Source organism: Hypanus sabinus, chromosome 27, assembly GCF_030144855.1.
Source record: "Hypanus sabinus isolate sHypSab1 chromosome 27, sHypSab1.hap1, whole genome shotgun sequence".
In the NCBI taxonomy this organism is placed as follows: domain Eukaryota; kingdom Metazoa; phylum Chordata; class Chondrichthyes; order Myliobatiformes; family Dasyatidae; genus Hypanus; species Hypanus sabinus.
In genome coordinates this window covers 38,936,901-38,953,744 of record NC_082732.1, presented here as the reverse complement: position 1 = coordinate 38,953,744, position 16,844 = coordinate 38,936,901, and the positions used below count along the sequence as shown (strand labels likewise).

At 43.7% G+C, this 16,844-nt stretch overlaps 1 protein-coding gene across 5 annotated transcripts in view; it reads left to right on the top strand.

The window, feature by feature from the left end:
* pik3cd (phosphatidylinositol-4,5-bisphosphate 3-kinase, catalytic subunit delta) overlaps positions 1-16,844 on the top strand; it is a 248,283-nt gene that overhangs the window by 169,227 nt on the left and 62,212 nt on the right. For all 5 annotated transcript variants that reach the window (XM_059952278.1, XM_059952276.1, XM_059952277.1 and 2 more), the window contains 3 exons: positions 3-235; positions 4,927-5,106; positions 8,064-8,219. In XM_059952278.1, the coding sequence (XP_059808261.1) occupies positions 3-235; positions 4,927-5,106; positions 8,064-8,219 (569 nt within the window). The remainder of the gene's footprint in view (positions 1-2; positions 236-4,926; positions 5,107-8,063; positions 8,220-16,844) is intronic.

Below are 16,844 nucleotides of genomic sequence, written 5' to 3'. Positions count from 1 at the left end.
AGGCCTGCACGAGTTTGACAGCGTGCCTGATTCCGAGGTGAATGAGTTCCGTGGGAGCATGCGCCAGTTTTGTGAGGAGAAAGCCGGGGAGCGGCAGCGCCGATCCTGGCAAGAGTGGATGGAGTACAACTTCCCGCGGGATTTGGAGCCGGTCCCTGAAGTAGTGAATAACGGCTGCACGCTAAAGCAGAACATTCGGAACATTGTCATTAACGTCAAGTTTCAGTCCAATGAGGTGAGTGTCCATCTGAACCTCAACTTTATTTTAATTTCCACAGTCAAATTTGTTAGATTTGTAAAAACTTTGCTGCTCTGGTTAATTCAGACCTCTGTCAGTTATCCCAGGAGGCTTACAATGTGCCCTGGGCAATTACAACTTTAAACAGACAATATATTAACAATGAAAGCCCTGGATACTGTTCTGACCAAGAGCCACCAGTGGGCCACTGGGCCAAGTGGACTCCTCCCAGATTACAATCAGCTGCTGCAGACTTGAAGAAACTTTTATATAATTGAAGATTTTATGAATTAAAAAGCTTAGTCGGTGTGATTTCTCCATCAACTCCATGTGTTCCTGGTGCAATAATTAATTTGTTGAAGTGCTGAACTATTAAAATGTGGGTTAGAGCATAGAACAGTTCAGCACAGAAAAACAGGCCCTTCAACCCATGATGTTGTGCCGAACCAATTAAATTGGTAATCGAATAGCTAATTAAACTACTCTCTTCTGACTACACAATGATATCCTTCCATTCTCCTCACGTTCATGTGCCTATCTACATCTCTCTGAAAAGACTCTAATGTATGTGCCTCTATCTCCACCCCTGGAAGCCACCACACTGTGTAAAACAATTGCCCCTCACATCCCCTTTGAAATTACCCCCTCTCAGCTTAAATGCTTGCTCTCTGGTATTACACATGTCAACACAGGGAAATAACATATTGCCCATCTACTCTTTCTATGCCTCTCATTCCTGTCGCTGCCTGTAAGGAATTTGTATGTTCTCCCCTCTGATCGCATGGGCTTCCTCTGGGTGCTCCAGTTTCCTAATACTTCAAAGGTATACCAGTTGTTAAGTTAATTGGTCATTGTAAATTGTCCCGTGACTAGACTAGGGTTAAATCGGGAATTGTTGGGCAGCGCAGATAATAAAGTATCTCCTAAACGTCCATCAGGTCTCCCCTCAGCTACTGCCACTGCAGGGAAAGCAACCCAGTTTTGTCCAACCTCTCACTATAGCACAGGCCCTCAAATCCAGGCAACCTCCTGCTAACCCTTGCCTGCACCTTCTTTACAAATATACCATGGAGAGCATTCTGTCTGGCTGCATACCACCTGGTGCTGGGCGGGGGCCACTGCACAAGACCGAAGTAAGTTGCAGGAACTTGTAAAGTTACTCAGCTCCATCATGGGTACTAGCCTCTGTCGTATCCAAGACATCTTCAAGGAGCAGCACGTTAGGAAGGGAGCGTCCATCATTAAGGATCCTCGCCACTTAGGACATGCCCTCTTCATAATGTTACCATCAGGGAGGAGGTACAGAAGCCTGAAACCACACACTCAATGATTCAGGAACAGCTTCTTTCCCTCTGCCATCAGGGAGGAGGTACAGGAGCCTGAAACCACACACTCAGCGATTCAGGAACAGCTTCTTCCCCTCTGCCATCAGGGAGGAGGTACAGGAGCCTGAAACCACACACTCAGCGATTCAGGAACAGCTTCTTTCCCTCTGCCATCAGGGAGGAGGTACAGGAGCCTGAAGACACACACTCAGTGATTCAGGAACAGCTTCTTCCCCTCTGCCATCAGGGAGGAGGTACAGGAGCCTGAAACCACACACTCAACGATTCAGGAAGCTTCTTCCCCTCTGCCATCTGATTCCTACCTGGATATTGAACGCATGAAAACTACCTCACTACTTTTATTTTGCATGACTGATTTTAACTTAACTATTTAATAGACATACAGTATACATACTTTAACTCAGTTTTTTTCCCCTCTATATTTATTTTTCATTTATTTAATTGTACTCCTGCCAAAAAGTTAACAAATTTCAGATATATGCCAGTGATATTAAAACTGACTCTGATTCTAAAGTCTGGATATCTTTCCAATAATGGGGTGACATCGACGTTAATTGAGAATTTGACACCAAAACCAAGAAGCTGGATTCCATATTGTAGAACAGTCAGTCAATTAGAGCATTGAGAAAAGTTCGGAGATCATGGTGTGTCTACACAAGATGTTGGTGAGGCCACACTTGGAATATTGTGTACAGTTTTGATCACCCTTCTCTGGGAATGATGGTAATAAACTGGGCAGAGTGCAGGAAAGAAGTTACAGGGAGGGGTATGATGACAGGATTTTATTCCTTGGAACAGAGATGGTGAGGGGTGAGGTATATAAGGTCATGAGTTGCACAGATAGGGTGAATTCATGAGGGCCTGGGGGGTTCAACTACATGAATCTCAAAAGATTGGCGGGTACAAATTTTGGTTGAGCGAGTTAGGGCTTTTCTCTCTGGAGTAAAGGAAGGTGAGAGGTGACTTGATAGAGGTGTATAAGATGAAAAGAGACACAGAGTTAACAAACAGTGCCTTTTACCCATGGTGGAAATGGCTAGTATCAGGGGCATAATTTTAAGGTGATTGGAGAAAAGTGTAGGGGATGTCAGAGCATTTTTTAACAGAGAGAGTGGTGGGAGGGTGGAACATATTGTCAGGAGTGGTGGTAGAAGCTGATACATTTGGGACATTTACGAGACTCTTAGATAGGCACATGGATGAAAGAAAACTGGAAGGAGGAAGGGGTTAGATTGAATATAAAGGAGGTTAAAAGGTCAGTGCAGCATAGTGAGCCGAAGGGCGTGTGCTGTTTTATGTTCTGTGTTAACCATACCATTTCACATCTAATGTCCTCCAACCCAGCTCTCTGGTCTAGCAATGGATCACTTCAGTACTCTAGCGCTGAAGGGAACTAGATTAGAAATCAGCCCAGACAGGAATTGAGGTGGAACTTCTACAACTCTGTCTCTCTCAATGCAGACTTTTTAGGAGAGCCTTGCTTTGTCCCAGCACTGAGTGGCCATCTGAGAACAGGTCTAGACGGCCACCAATTTTGAAATAGTTTCCAATGCAGTCAGAAATTTCATGAAGCCACGGGGGAGGATTATGAAAACTAATAGTTAACAAAAGTAATGTGCTGAGATTTTAACCCTTTAACCACTACAGTTCCGCAAGCTTTTGACATTCAAAGGGAAAACCTTAATGTCTCACTCAGTCTTTAATCTATCACATGTTAGATCCACAAGAGACGCCTCAGGAAGATTCCTTGACAGATTTGTTTTAAGTGAACAGAGGTACTTGAATTAACCTGTTTGCCATTTTGGTTTTGAAAATTCTAAATTAAGACGTCATCACTCTCTTTGATGTGTGACATTTATCCTTCCTCAATGAGAGCTTAACCCAGAGCTGACAGTAACCTGGGGAGAGTTCAGCTGATGAAACATATATAGACTTGGACTTGGTGCAGTTCAATAATGGATCTGCCAAATTATCGTCACCTACAAGAAACCTGTGAAGCTATAACTGGGTACAGTATCTGTTCCAACCATCTCACAGTTGTGCTTTTTGACTCTGTCCCCACACTGGATACTTTAAATGGTGAGATCCGCTGACATTGACGTAACATACTTCCGGCACCAACAGAATGGAGTGGGATCTTCTCACAGAGAACCTTTGGGTTTCTCTGTCCCAGAGTGTAGCAGAAGCTTGCTCATTGGAATTATTTAAATATTTTTAAAGCCGACAGTCCCAGGATTGTGCAGGCAGCCCGCAATTGTCGGCACGCCCACAACTCGTTAACACTAACCGTACATCTTTGGAGTGTGGGAGGAAACTGGAGCACCCAGAGGAATCTCAACGGGGTGACGGGGAGAACGTACAATCTCCTTGCAGACAGCGGCAGGACTCGAAGCGCAGGTGGTGGCCGCTGGCACTGTAACGCGATCGTGCTAACCGCCTCGCTATCATGCCGCCTTGTTGGACAATGAAAGAAGTACAACACATTTTCAAGTCAGAATAGTGTGCGGCTTGGAGGGACAAAATCTGCAATCTTTCCCAGAGCAGGGGACCGATTGGACCACAATATTCCAACTGCAGCCTCAGCAACATCTCCATTTATTTATTTATTTTAGAGATGCAGCGTGGAATAGGGCCATCCCACCCTTCGAACCCCACAACCCAGCAACCCCCAATTTAAGCCTAGCATGATCGCGGAACGATTTACAATAGCTAATAAACCTACTGGTACGTCTTTGGACTGTGGGAGGAAACCGGACTGCCTGGTGATAGCCCATGCATTCTGTGGGGAGGTCATACAAACATCAGAGTTGACCCCTGCACTCGGAAGCCCTGAGCTGTAATAGTGTCGCACTGACCACCACGTTCCAGTAGCACCCCAGTGATCAGCTAACACACATTTTCATATTTTAGCAATTCAACAATTTAATTATTACAGCAGGAACATGTGGATTTGATGGAGAAATCTCACCATCTGAACTTCTTAGGTAGTAAATTCTTTGTTTATATAAAACTGTTCCCTCGGAGTAACCATCGAGCTTAATACTTGTCCTTGTACACAGTCCATGGTGAGCTATGTTCTTCACCTAAATCTATAATATTAAAGCAGTCTGTCTGAACTGTTTAACCAAGGCTGTGGTAATGCCTCCTATTCTACAACCCAACCAATCCACCATTCCCACTCTCCCTCACCCTTTCACCTGTCTTCCCTGGTATTCATCCAGGCCAATTGCCTCAACTATTCCCTGTTGGAGAACGTTCTGCCAATTTTCCTGGGTAAAGAGTTTTCAAATCTTGCACCTGGATTTCACCTTGCGATTTTTTTTCTCTCTTGTTCGACACCAGGAGAGCTTCAGCTTCCAGATATCCTCCCAATCACCTCCTGCTCTTCTGATGAAACTGGCCATGAAGAAAAAAGCCACTGTTTTCCGGCACAAATCATTTGAAGACCCAGAAGATTACACTTTACAGGTCAATGGGACAGAGGAATATATCTACGGCAACTACCCACTTGGTCGATTTAAGGTAAGGTTTGAGTCTGTGTGGTGTTTACGTTTTCCTGAATTGCTGGCATGTTCTCTGTTTTTATTTAGAGATACATCATGATAGCTGGCCCTGCTGCCTAATTACACCCCTGTGATCAATTAACCTACTAACTCGTATGTCTTTGGGATATAGGAGGAAACTGGAGGAAATCCATGTGTTAGAAGTACGGATAAAATGTGCATAAAAATACCATCACATATTTACAATGTAAGCTGCATTGTAAAAAGTGGTTTACAGTGCAGTGATGGGGTAATAGATAGAGGGGGCTGTGGGGGTTAACTAGAATGGTTGACCAGATTCACTGTCCAAGGGAAGAAACTTTTAAGATGGCATGAAGGTTTTTAGTTTTATTACCCCTACAGCACTTCCCAGAGGGGAGCTTTTGGAGCAGTCAGTTTGCAGGGTGGGTAGTGTCCGCCGTGATTTTTTCTGCCTGCATCTTTGACCTGGACACATACGAGTCGTGCAATGATGGTAGACTGCAGCCAATGACTTTCCCAGCTGAACCATCATGACTTGCTAATCATAAGAGAGAGGATTATCTGGGTTTTATCGCAGTGGGGTTGTTCAGCAAATACCTGGACTCAGGAGGTTATGGGGAAGAGACTGTTTTCCAGCGATCCCCGGCGTTGGCCGCAGCTGACACTCACCTTCACAGTGGAAACGAACGTTGAATATAACTGGCAGCCAATTAGTGTTTAACGTTGGCAGACAACTGTCCTTCACCATCTGCAAACCTGCATGTGGTAGTGGGAAGATCACCAACTTGTAGCCCGTTGTTATCATTTTAGCAATAAATCTCACATTTGTCACAGATTCCGGTTTTATTTATCGCATATACGTTGAAACGTATGGTGAAATGCATCATTTGTGTTAACAACCAATGCACTCAGGTGTGCTGGGCAGCCCACAAGTGTCCCCACACATCCCAGTGTCAACATAGCATGCCTAGAGAGGACAAGCCAGAAAGCAACAAGCAGCCCTGCTCCTCTCTCCCTTACATCTAATTAGGCTCCAGATATCTGAATTGGAATGATGAATATTTAACTAAATGAAAGCTATGATAGAGCTGGCACAAACAGGTGATGACTAAGATGCAATGAAATGTTGTCGTAAACACAAGTGATTCTGCAGCTGCTGGAAGACCAGAGTAACATGTGCAAAATGCTGGAGGAACTCAGCAGGTTAGACAGCATCTGTGGAGAGGAATAAACAGTCGATGTTTTGGGCTGAGACCTGATAGGAATCTGAGAGTGGACTATGGGAGAAAGCGAAGGAGAGTCCTCCTTCTTGTGTCCTGATGAAGAGTCTCGGCCCAAAACACCAACTGCTTGTTCATTTCCACAGATGCTGCCTGACCTATTGAGTTCCTCCAGCATTTTGTATGAATTCCTGTCACCCTGACCAAGTCTAAGATGACTATGTAAGGAGGTCTACAAACGGAATTGATTGCCCTAAACTTTGATTCCTTTCACCACCAGCACTCTCCCACTGTAGGTTTTCCTTCTGCAAGAAATTGCAGAGAGTTGTGTACACAGCTCAGTACATCGTGGAAACCAGCCTCCCCTCCATAGATTCTGTCTGCACTTCTCGAGGCCTCGGTAAAGCTGCTAACAAACCCAAAAGACCCTTCCCAGCCCAGACATTCTCTCTTCTCCCCTCTCACAACAGGCTGGAGATACAAAAACCTGAAAGCACGTACTACCAGCCTCAAAGAGAAAAGGGATACTGTTGAGAGTCTTTGACAGGAGAGGCAGCCATCTGAAGAAGCAGGGTTAATGTTTCAGGCTAAGCATCAATGAAGTATTTTTTATTTTGGCTTAGGACATTAATTGTCCTTCTCTTCACAGTTGCTGCCTGACCTGCTGAGTATCTATAGCATTTTATTTCAACTCTTACCATGACTAGTGTTTCTTATTTGTCAAAGTCGATTCTTCTGTCATTTGCACAGGCGTAATGAAAAATCTACTTGTGGTTGCACCACAGGCTGCATTCACAATGTAAATTGAAGATAAATTACACACAATTTTTACAAGCAAGAGTACAATTAGAAGGGGGAAAACAATATATTTTAGTGCAAAATGATCACACTGGCCATAGTGTTGCTGCACTGATTAGGGTTGTGCCAGCTGATTCAAGGTTCAGATGTTTGAAGCGAAGTACTTGTTCTTGAACTTGGTAGTTTTTGGCTTTTGTACTGCTGCCCAGTGAGAGCTGTGTGAAGATGTTTTGGGCCGGAAGGTTGATGAAGTGTCTCCTATTGACACTACCATGGTGAGGAGCGATGTGCCCGTGATGTATTAAGTTGAGTCCACTACTCTCTGCAGCTTCTCACGTTCCTGCACATTTAGATTGTTGTACGAGACCATGATGCCAACAGTCTGGATATTTTAGACGGTACATCTATTTACTGTATTTGTTTATTTAGAAATACAGCGCAGAACAGGCTCCTCTGGCTCAATGAGCAACCCAATCTCAATGAGCAATGCTGCCTAGCAACCCACCTATTTAACACTTGCCTAACCACAAAACAATTTACAAAGAGCAATTAACCTACTGACCAGTACATCTTTGAACTGTGGGAAGAAACTGAAGCACCCAGAGGAAACCCAAACGGTCACAGGGAGAATGTACAAACTCCTTACGGATAGTGGATTAATTGAACTCTGAACTCCATGCTCCAACACCCTGAGCTGTAATGGCATTGCGCTAACTGCTACAGTATCGTGGCTCCCTACATATCTGTAGAAGTTTGTTAGGGTATTCAGTGGCATACCAAGCCTCCTGATCTTCCAAAGAAAGTAAAGATGCTCGTGTACTTTCCTTGAGCTCTAAGTTGTATCGATTGAGAGAGGTAAGGAGCAAAGGCACTTTGACTGTGATATAATTTACTGAGACACCGGCGAAAATTACCTTTGTTGTTTTTCTTTCTCCAGTACATCTGTCATTGTATGTCCAATAACCTAACACCACACCTGACAATGGTCCATAGCTCCACAATAAAGACCTACCAAGATGAACAAAACACTGGCATCGGGCAGATCACAAAGAGCCGGACACTTTCCAAGCCACCACCACTTCCCATTAAAAAGGTAAGCATGGTGCATTCTCTCAGCTGCTGTCAGAATCAGGTAGATTATCACTGACATACGTCGAGAAATTTGTATTTTTGTGACAGCAATACTGTCCAAGACAAGAAGTAAAATTGCTAGACGTTGCAGTGTAAAAGTTAAATAACAAGGTAGTTTATGGGTTCGTGTACTGTTCTGAGGGAAAAATTTTGTTCTGAAAACACTGAATGTGTGCCTTCAGGTTCCTGTACCACCCCCACGATTGCAGTAACCTGCATAGGCCATGTCCCAGATGGTGAGGGACCTTGATGGGTGGTGACGTGTTGAGTCACCACTGTTTGAAGATGCCCTCGATAACTGTGACAGAGCTGGTTTGAGTCTACAATTCTCTGCAGTTTTTTCTGATTCTGTGCATTGGTCCCTACATACCAGCTGGTGATGCAAACAAGTCAGAATACTCCCCACGATATATCTGTACAAACCTGCTAGAGGCTTTGCTAACGTAACGCATCTCTTCAAACTCCTTATGAAGAAGAGCCTCTGGCATGGTGTGCCTTCTTCATAAATGCAACATTGTGATGTGCCCTGGATAGATCCTTTGAGATGTTGACACCCAGGAACGTGAAGCTGCTCACCCTTTCCCCGACTGACGCCTTAACTAGGACTAGTGTGTGATCTCCCAACTTTCCCTTCCTGAAGTCCACAATCAATTCCTTGGTCTTACTGACTGAGTGCAAGGTTGTTATCATGCAGCAAATCAATCTCACTCCTATACACACGCAGAGAACGTGTGGTTCTAATAAACCTCTCTAATTAACAGAAGAAATGACATCACTTGTGCATTATTGAAGAAATGACACATTATAATTACTGTTATTATTACTGTGTAAAAAAGTTGTGCAATCAACATGCACACAGTCAGCTTAACCAGGCCTAACAATGAGCAAATAATCCTAATTAAATTTGCTTATCCTATTCCTATATGCATTGCTTCATCCTTTGCTAACTTAATGCCCAGATATGTAACAGATCTTTTTATCTGAATGGTATTTACTTGATAAAACATCTTATCTGATGTGTTAACACTTCAGATGAAGGGTTTTGGCCCGAAAGGTCGACTCTTTATTCCTCTCCGTAGATGCTGCCTGACCTGCTGAGTTCCTCGAGCATTTTGTGTGTGTGTTACTCTGGATTTCCAGTGTCCTTAGGATCTCTTGTGTGCATCATTTTATATGGCTTCCAGATGTCTGTGCATTATTACAGTTACTGACTAAACACCAGAAACTTCAACCAGTCAAAATTAATGGCCTGAAGCCAACAGAAACGAATCTAGTACCAGGACGGATATAAACAAGCCAAACGTGCTTGGACCACAGCTGCCCTTTATTCTTGGGTTCTGCTTCGAATTTCCACCTGGATTTGTATTTATAATAATTTCCAGAGATCCATAATTCATTGAAAGTGGTCTCACAGGTAGTTAGGGTCGTAAAGAGAGCTTTTGAAACATTGGCAATAAATCAATGTGTTGAGTGTTGGGTGTAAAATTTTTCAGTAATATTTGAGTAATATTGTAAATATATTGTTTGATTAAGCATTCTTTGTTGTTTACGTAATGCATTACGGGTTATCTGTAGAAATACATAAATGCCGCATGCCAACATTTGCGCCTCGCTTAAAGTAAAAACAAAGTTAGACTCACATGCCAGACTCCCTTGTTTTTATTTTGATTAGCTTTATGTTTTGGAGTTACAAAACATAACATTGAGTACAGAAGTTGAGATGTTGCATTGAAGTTGTATTAGATGTTGCTGAGCCTATTTTGGAGTACTGTGACACCCACAAAATGCTGGAGGAACTCAGCAGGCCAGGCTGCATCTATGGAAAAAAAGTACTGTCGACGTTTTGGGCCGAGACCCTTCAGCAGGACTGGAGAACAAAAACAGGATTTTCTCCAGCTCTGCCGAAGGGTCTCGGCACGAAACTTCGGCCGTCCTTTTTTCCACAGATGCTGCCTGGCCTACTGAGTTCCTCCAGCATTTTGTACGTGTTGCTTGGATTTCCAGCATCTCCAGATTTTCTCTTGTTTGCAGTACTGTGTGCAGTTTTGGTCAACTATCTGCAGGAGAGATATCAATAAGGTTGTAAGAATATGGAGAAAATTTACAGGGTTGGTGCCAGGACTTGAGGACCGGAGTTATTGGGAAAGGTTCAATGGTTAGGACTTTATTTTCCTAGAGTGTAGGGGAATAAGGGGAGATTTGATAGAGGTATATAAATTGATGAATGGTATTTACAAGGTAAATGCAAGCAGGCTTTTTCCACTGAAGTTGGGTGAGACTAGAACTAGAGGTCATGGGTTAAGGGTGAAAGGTGAAATGTTTAAGGGAAACATGAGGGAAAACTTATTCATTCAGACGGCGGTGAGAGTGTCAAATAAACTCCCAGTGGAAGTGATGGATGAGGGTTCAATTTCAACATTTAAGAGAAATTTGTATAGCTATGTGGATGAGAGCAGTACAAAGGACTATAGTCTGGGTACAGGTCGATTGAATTAGGTAGAATAATAGTTTGGCATGGATTAGATGGGCCAAAAGGCCTGTTTCTATGCTGTTGTGTTCAATAACTCTGCAGGTTTAGTGAAAAAGAGCAAATATTTCGTTTCCAAGTGGAAAGTAGAAGTGAGTTGCAAATGATTAAAAAAAGGAAAATTGCAGATTAGCAATGAATTAAAAATATTTTAATGCATATTGGAGGTTACACTGTGGTAAACAAGGCAAAGCTTGCAGGAAGTATGTTATTGAGGTGATCAGTCACCTAGAGTTCAAGATGTAGTGAAATACATTGGGGACTTTTACAATGTATTGATGCAGCTTAATACACAGCAATCCTGGTGTATTCTATCATTCAGAGTTATAAATAGACAGTGAGCTTCTCTTTAGTGTCTCTGTAATGTGCGGTTAATAATGTTTAAGATGCTAATCTAAAACATGGTGCCTATGGCAGAACTTCAATGCACCAGCCTAACCTCTGCTCTGAGCCCCAATTAATAGAATTCACATCTGAAGTCTCGTGCGCCCTGCCATTGGTGTCCGCTTGTTGCTCCTTTAGTTAGTTTGATCATGGAAAGAGGTGAAGACGGCCCTGTGGTTCAAGCAGCAAAGCTTTCTTCAAGTGCCAGAGTTGCGTGGAGCTCCTTAGTTCACACTTTATTGAACAACACACACACACAATTCTGGAGGAACTTAACACGCCAGGCAGCATCTGCAGAGGGGTAGAAAACAGTCAACACCTTTTTTTTATTGAATACAACACAGATTAGGCCCTTCCGGCCCTTCAAGCTGCCCAGCCATCCCCGATTTAACCCTAGCCTAATCACGGAACAATTTTCAATAAACAATTAACCTACTAACTAGATTATGGAGGTAACCAAAGCACCCAGAGGAAACCCACACAGTCATAGGGAAAATGTACAATGCTCCTTACAAACAGCCGAGACCCTTCATTAGGACCTGTTGACAGTTAGGACCTGTGTGTGTTTGTGTGAGTGTGTGTGTGTGTGTGTGTGTGTGTGTGTCTGTGAGTGTGTGTGTGTGTTTGTGTGAGTGTGTGTGTGTGTGTCTGTGAGTGTGTGTGTTTGTGTGTGTGTGTGTGTGTGTGTGTGTGTGTGTGTGTGTTTGTGAGTGTGTGTGTGTGTCTGTGTGTGTTTGTGTGTGTGTGTGTGTCTGTGAGTGTGTGTGTGTGTGTCTGTGAGTGTGTGTGTGTGTGTGTGTGTTTGTGTGAGTGTGTGTGTGTGTGTATTGCTCAAAGTTTCCAGCATCTGCAGGATTTCTTGATTTCATCCGTTATTGGTCGGCTTTCATCAGATCAGAGTAACCACCTCAGCAGCCAAAATCTTGGTGTTTCCTTCAATAGGCTGTAAGACAACAGAGCAGAATTAGCCACTCAGCCCATCATATCTGCTCCACATCTTATCATGCCTGTTTTACTATCCCACTCAACCCCCTTCTCCTGCCTTATTAATCAAGAACCGTCAACCTCTGCTTTAAATATACCCAATGATTTGGCCTCCAGAACCATCAGTGGAGATAAATTCCAAGATTCACCACCCCCTGGCTAAAGAAATTTCTCCTCATCTCTGTTCTAAAGGGATATCCTTGTATTCTGAGGCTGTGCCTTCTGGTCCCAGATTCACCTATTATAGGAAAATCTTCTCCATAGCCTGATGTTGGGAACAGATGGCACTTAAAGCATTGATCCTCAATGAGCAACCAACTTTCCTTCAGTTGAGGAAGATGGGAGGGAGGAAGATTGAGAGCAAAAGATAGTGGGCAAGTTAAAAAGGACTCACCATGGAGCATAGGACAGTACAGATCGGCACATGCCCCTCAGCCCACAATGTTGTGCTGACCTTTAACCTACTCTAAGATCAATTTAACCCTTCCCTTCTACATTTTTCTTTCATCCATCTGCCTACCTACGAGTCTCTTAAATGTCCCTAATGTACCTGCCTCTACCACTGCCTCTGGCAGTGTGTTCCATGCACGCATCACTTCCTGTGTAAAAAAAACTTACCTCTGACTTCCCCTGTTAAACTTTGCTCGAAACACCTTAAAGTTATGCTCCCTTCATATGTGCCATTTCCTCCCTGGGAAAAAGTCTCTGGCTGTCCACTCGATCTATGCCTTTTATCATCTTCTACACCTCTATTAGGTCACCTCCTCCTTCGCTCCAAAGAGAAAAACCCTAACTCTCTCAACCTGTCCTCTTAAGATGTGCTCCCTAATCCAGGCAGCATCCTGCAAATCTCCTCTGCATCCTCTCTAAAACTTCCATGTCCTTCCTATAAAGAGGCGACCAGAACTGAACACAATACTCCAAGTGGTCTAACCAGAATTTTGTAGAGCTGTAACATTACCACCATGGAGTGGATGAATATTTTTAACTCAAACTGAATGTAGCTGAGATCTTATGCCGTGTTTGGTTGAATGGCTTAATAGGTCATCTTTGTTGAAGGGTGTGTGTGTTTGTAAACATTGATAAATGCAGGTACAGGTATGGGTGTCTGCATTTATATGTGCTTGACCATAAGGCAATAAGACATAGGATCAGAATTAAGCTATTTGACTGATCAAGTCTGGTCTACCATAGCATTATGGCTAATTTATTATCCCTCTCAATCCCAGTCTCCTGCCTTCTCCTTATAATTTTTGACGCTCTGACCAATCAAGAACCTATCAACCTCTGCTTTAAACGTAGCCAATGACTTGGCAATAAATTCCACATATTCCCCACTCTCTGGCTAAAGAAAGTCCTACTCGTCTTTATTCTAAAGAGACATCCTTATATTCTGAGGCTGTGTCCTCTGGTCCTAGACTCCCCTTCTGCAGGAAACATCTTTTCCACATCCACTCTATATTCAATATTCGAGAGATTTCAATGATATTCCCCTCATTCTTTTAAACTCCAGTGTGTACGGGTCCAGAGCCATCAAATTCTCCTCATACATTAACTGTTTCATTCCCATTCTCTTAAATCTTCTCTGCACCCTCTCTAAAGCTGGCAGATCCATTTTTAGATATGGGACCAATTCCCCAAGTGCAGTCTGACCAATACTTTATAAAATCTCCTTGTGAGCATGCGTGTAGGGCAGCACGGTAGCGTAGTGGTTAGCACAACAGTACCAGCGACCCGGGTTCAATTCCCATCACTGTCTGTAAGGAGTTTGTCCGTTCTCCCCGTGACCATGTGGGTTTCCTCCACGTGCTCCGGTTTCCTCTCACAGTGCAAAGACCGACTGGTTAATTGGTCGTTGTAAATTGCCCTGCGATTAGTTGCTGGGCGGCATGGCTTGATAGGATTTTCCATGCTGTATCTCAATAAATAAATAAAAAACCAACATGTTAAATCTGCGAAACACACAATGCTGGCAGAACTCAGCAGGCCAGACAGCATCTATGGGAGGAGGTAGTGATGACGTTTCGGGCCGAAACCCTTCCGTGGTCACTACCTCCTCCCATAGAAGCTGTCTGGCCTGCTGAGTTCTGCCAGCATTTTGTGTTTTTATTTATTTCCAGCATCTGCAGATTCACTCGTGATGTTAAATCTGCGAGTGTATGAATGTGTGTGGAAGTCTCGGCACATGATTGTGAACAATTCCGATCTGACATACTCTTTTCTGACTGCTTTCTTTAGTAGCAGTTCTCTTTGTTCCTTCACAGCATGTTTTATAATACCGCATTACAATATCACTATTGTGCAGAGGCCTAAAACCAGTTGTAAACACCACAAAGCTCTGCTGTTGGAGCCCCTTGGAATCTTACAAGGTTTAGAGTAGAGGTATCACATGCTCTGTTGTCGATGACCTTCCAGAGGATTGGAATTGGCATGTGATCTGTTTCCCCGCAACAGAGTCGTGGGGGTGGTTGCAGGCAAACTGAGCTGAGCTCGGTCAGCACGCCCCACTCATCCTGATCTATCCACTTGTGCCGCAGAAGTGGGGCTGATGTGTCGGCTGAGGGCAAGTTAGAAGTGGGGCATTTAGAGTAACGCACACGCAAAGTGCTGGGTGAACTCAGCCAGTCAGGCAGCATCAATGGAAAGGAACAAAGATTTGACGATTTGGGCCAAGGTCCTTCATCAGGATAGAGCAGCATTTGTCAGACAGGACTCGTCCCTCAGCACAGGAAGAGGCCTTTCGGCCCAGCGACACCATCCTAGTCTTCAAGCACACATTTACACTCACACCACCCCCCCCCCGCCCCCCCGGTGGAGAAGTTTCCTGCAGGTTCCCGTTAAATATTTAACTTTTCACTCTTAACCTATAACCTCTAGTTCTAGTCTTATCTGAGAGGAAAATGCTTGCATGCGTTCACTCAAGCTGTACCCCTAATAATTTTATAAAGAGTACTGTGCAAAAGTCTTAGGCACATATGTATAGCTAGGGTGCCTAAGAGTTTTGCACAGTACAGTACTGTAGTAATTTTGTGTCTGGCACTTCATTGCTGCAGCTACAGAAATAAAAAATTTCATGACATATGTGAGTGGTGATGAACCTGATTCTGACACAGGTCTCCATGTGGACTGAGAGTGGGAAGGGGGCAAGGAGAGGGGAATCATGGTTGCGAAAAGGGGAAAGGAGAGGGGAGGGAGCAGGAAGCACCAGGGAGACATTCTGTAATGATTAGTAAACCAATTGTTTGTAATCAAATGACCTTGCCTGGTGTCTCAGGGCTGGGTGTGTCTGCACCTGCGTCACCCCCACCCCTGGCACTCCTTCTCTGCCACCTGTCCCACACCCCTCTTGTGGCACTCCACCCTCGCCACTCCCAACGTGTTTTGCTCCTGCCAGGTTTGCAGACTCGCTATCAACTCCACACTGATAAACACAGTACTGTTTAAAAGCCAGAGGCACCCTAGCTATATATACATGCCTCAAACTTCAGCACAGTATCAAATAGTACCTCAATTTGATAGTACCTCTATCAAATCTCCATTCGTTCTCCTATGTTGCAGGGAATAAAGTCCTAACCTGTTCACCCTTTCCCTACAACTTGGCTCTTACTGTCCCATCGTCATATTTGCAAGTTTTCTAGACATCTACCTAGAGGATGGTGAACGTGTGGAACTCATTGCTGTGAAGGCCGAGCCATTGGGTATATTTAAAGTGAAGATTGAGATCAAGAGTCCATTTTGTACTCGGGGGCGGAGGGGGGTGTTCAATAGTCTGATAACAATTTCTGATTAGACTGGGTCATTTGGCATGTCCAAGTTCTTGTCAATGCACCATAGAAAGAACCAACAGGCTCCTGGACAGCTTCTTCCACCAGGCCACCAGACTGCTTAATTCATGCTGACACAATTGTATTTCTACTAACCATCCTGTTGTACGTACTGTTTATTATAAATTACTATGAATTGCACATTGCACATTTACACGGAGACGCAACGTAAAGATTTTTACTCCTCGTGTATATGAGGGATGTAAGTTATAAAGTCAATTCAATGCAATTCAATCCTATGCAGATGCATCAAGTTGCAACTGCTCTGCTCACGACAGCAAGAAACTGCAGAGAGTGGTGGACACATCGAGGAAACTAGCCCTCCCTTCTGTGGCCTCTGCCTATGTTTCCCACTGCAAAGTTCAAAGTAAATTTTACTATCAAAAATATATACGTCACCATATACAACCCTGAGATTCGTTTTCCTGTGGGCTTACTCAGGAACTTTATAGAAGAGTAACTATAACAGGATCAATGAAAGATCAACAAGAGTACAGAAGACAACAAACTATACAATTGCAAATATAAATAATTTGCAGTAAATAACAAGACCATGAGATAATGAGATGAAGATCTTGGATCTGGTGGTGCAAGTCCGGAGTTACGTGTACCTTCTATCTGGCGGCAGCCTGATCTGGGTGGTGAGGATCTTTGCGGAAGGATGCTGCTTTCCTACAACAGTGTTTCATGTAGATTCATTCAACAGTTGGGAGGACTTTACCCACTGGGTCAAATCCACTGCCTTTTGTAGGGTTTGCTATTCAAAGGCATTGGAGTTTCCAGCAGCCAACATAATCAAAGACCCCACCCACCTTGAACATTCTCTCTTCCTCCCCCTCCCCACCCCTAATCAGCCTGAAAGCAAATA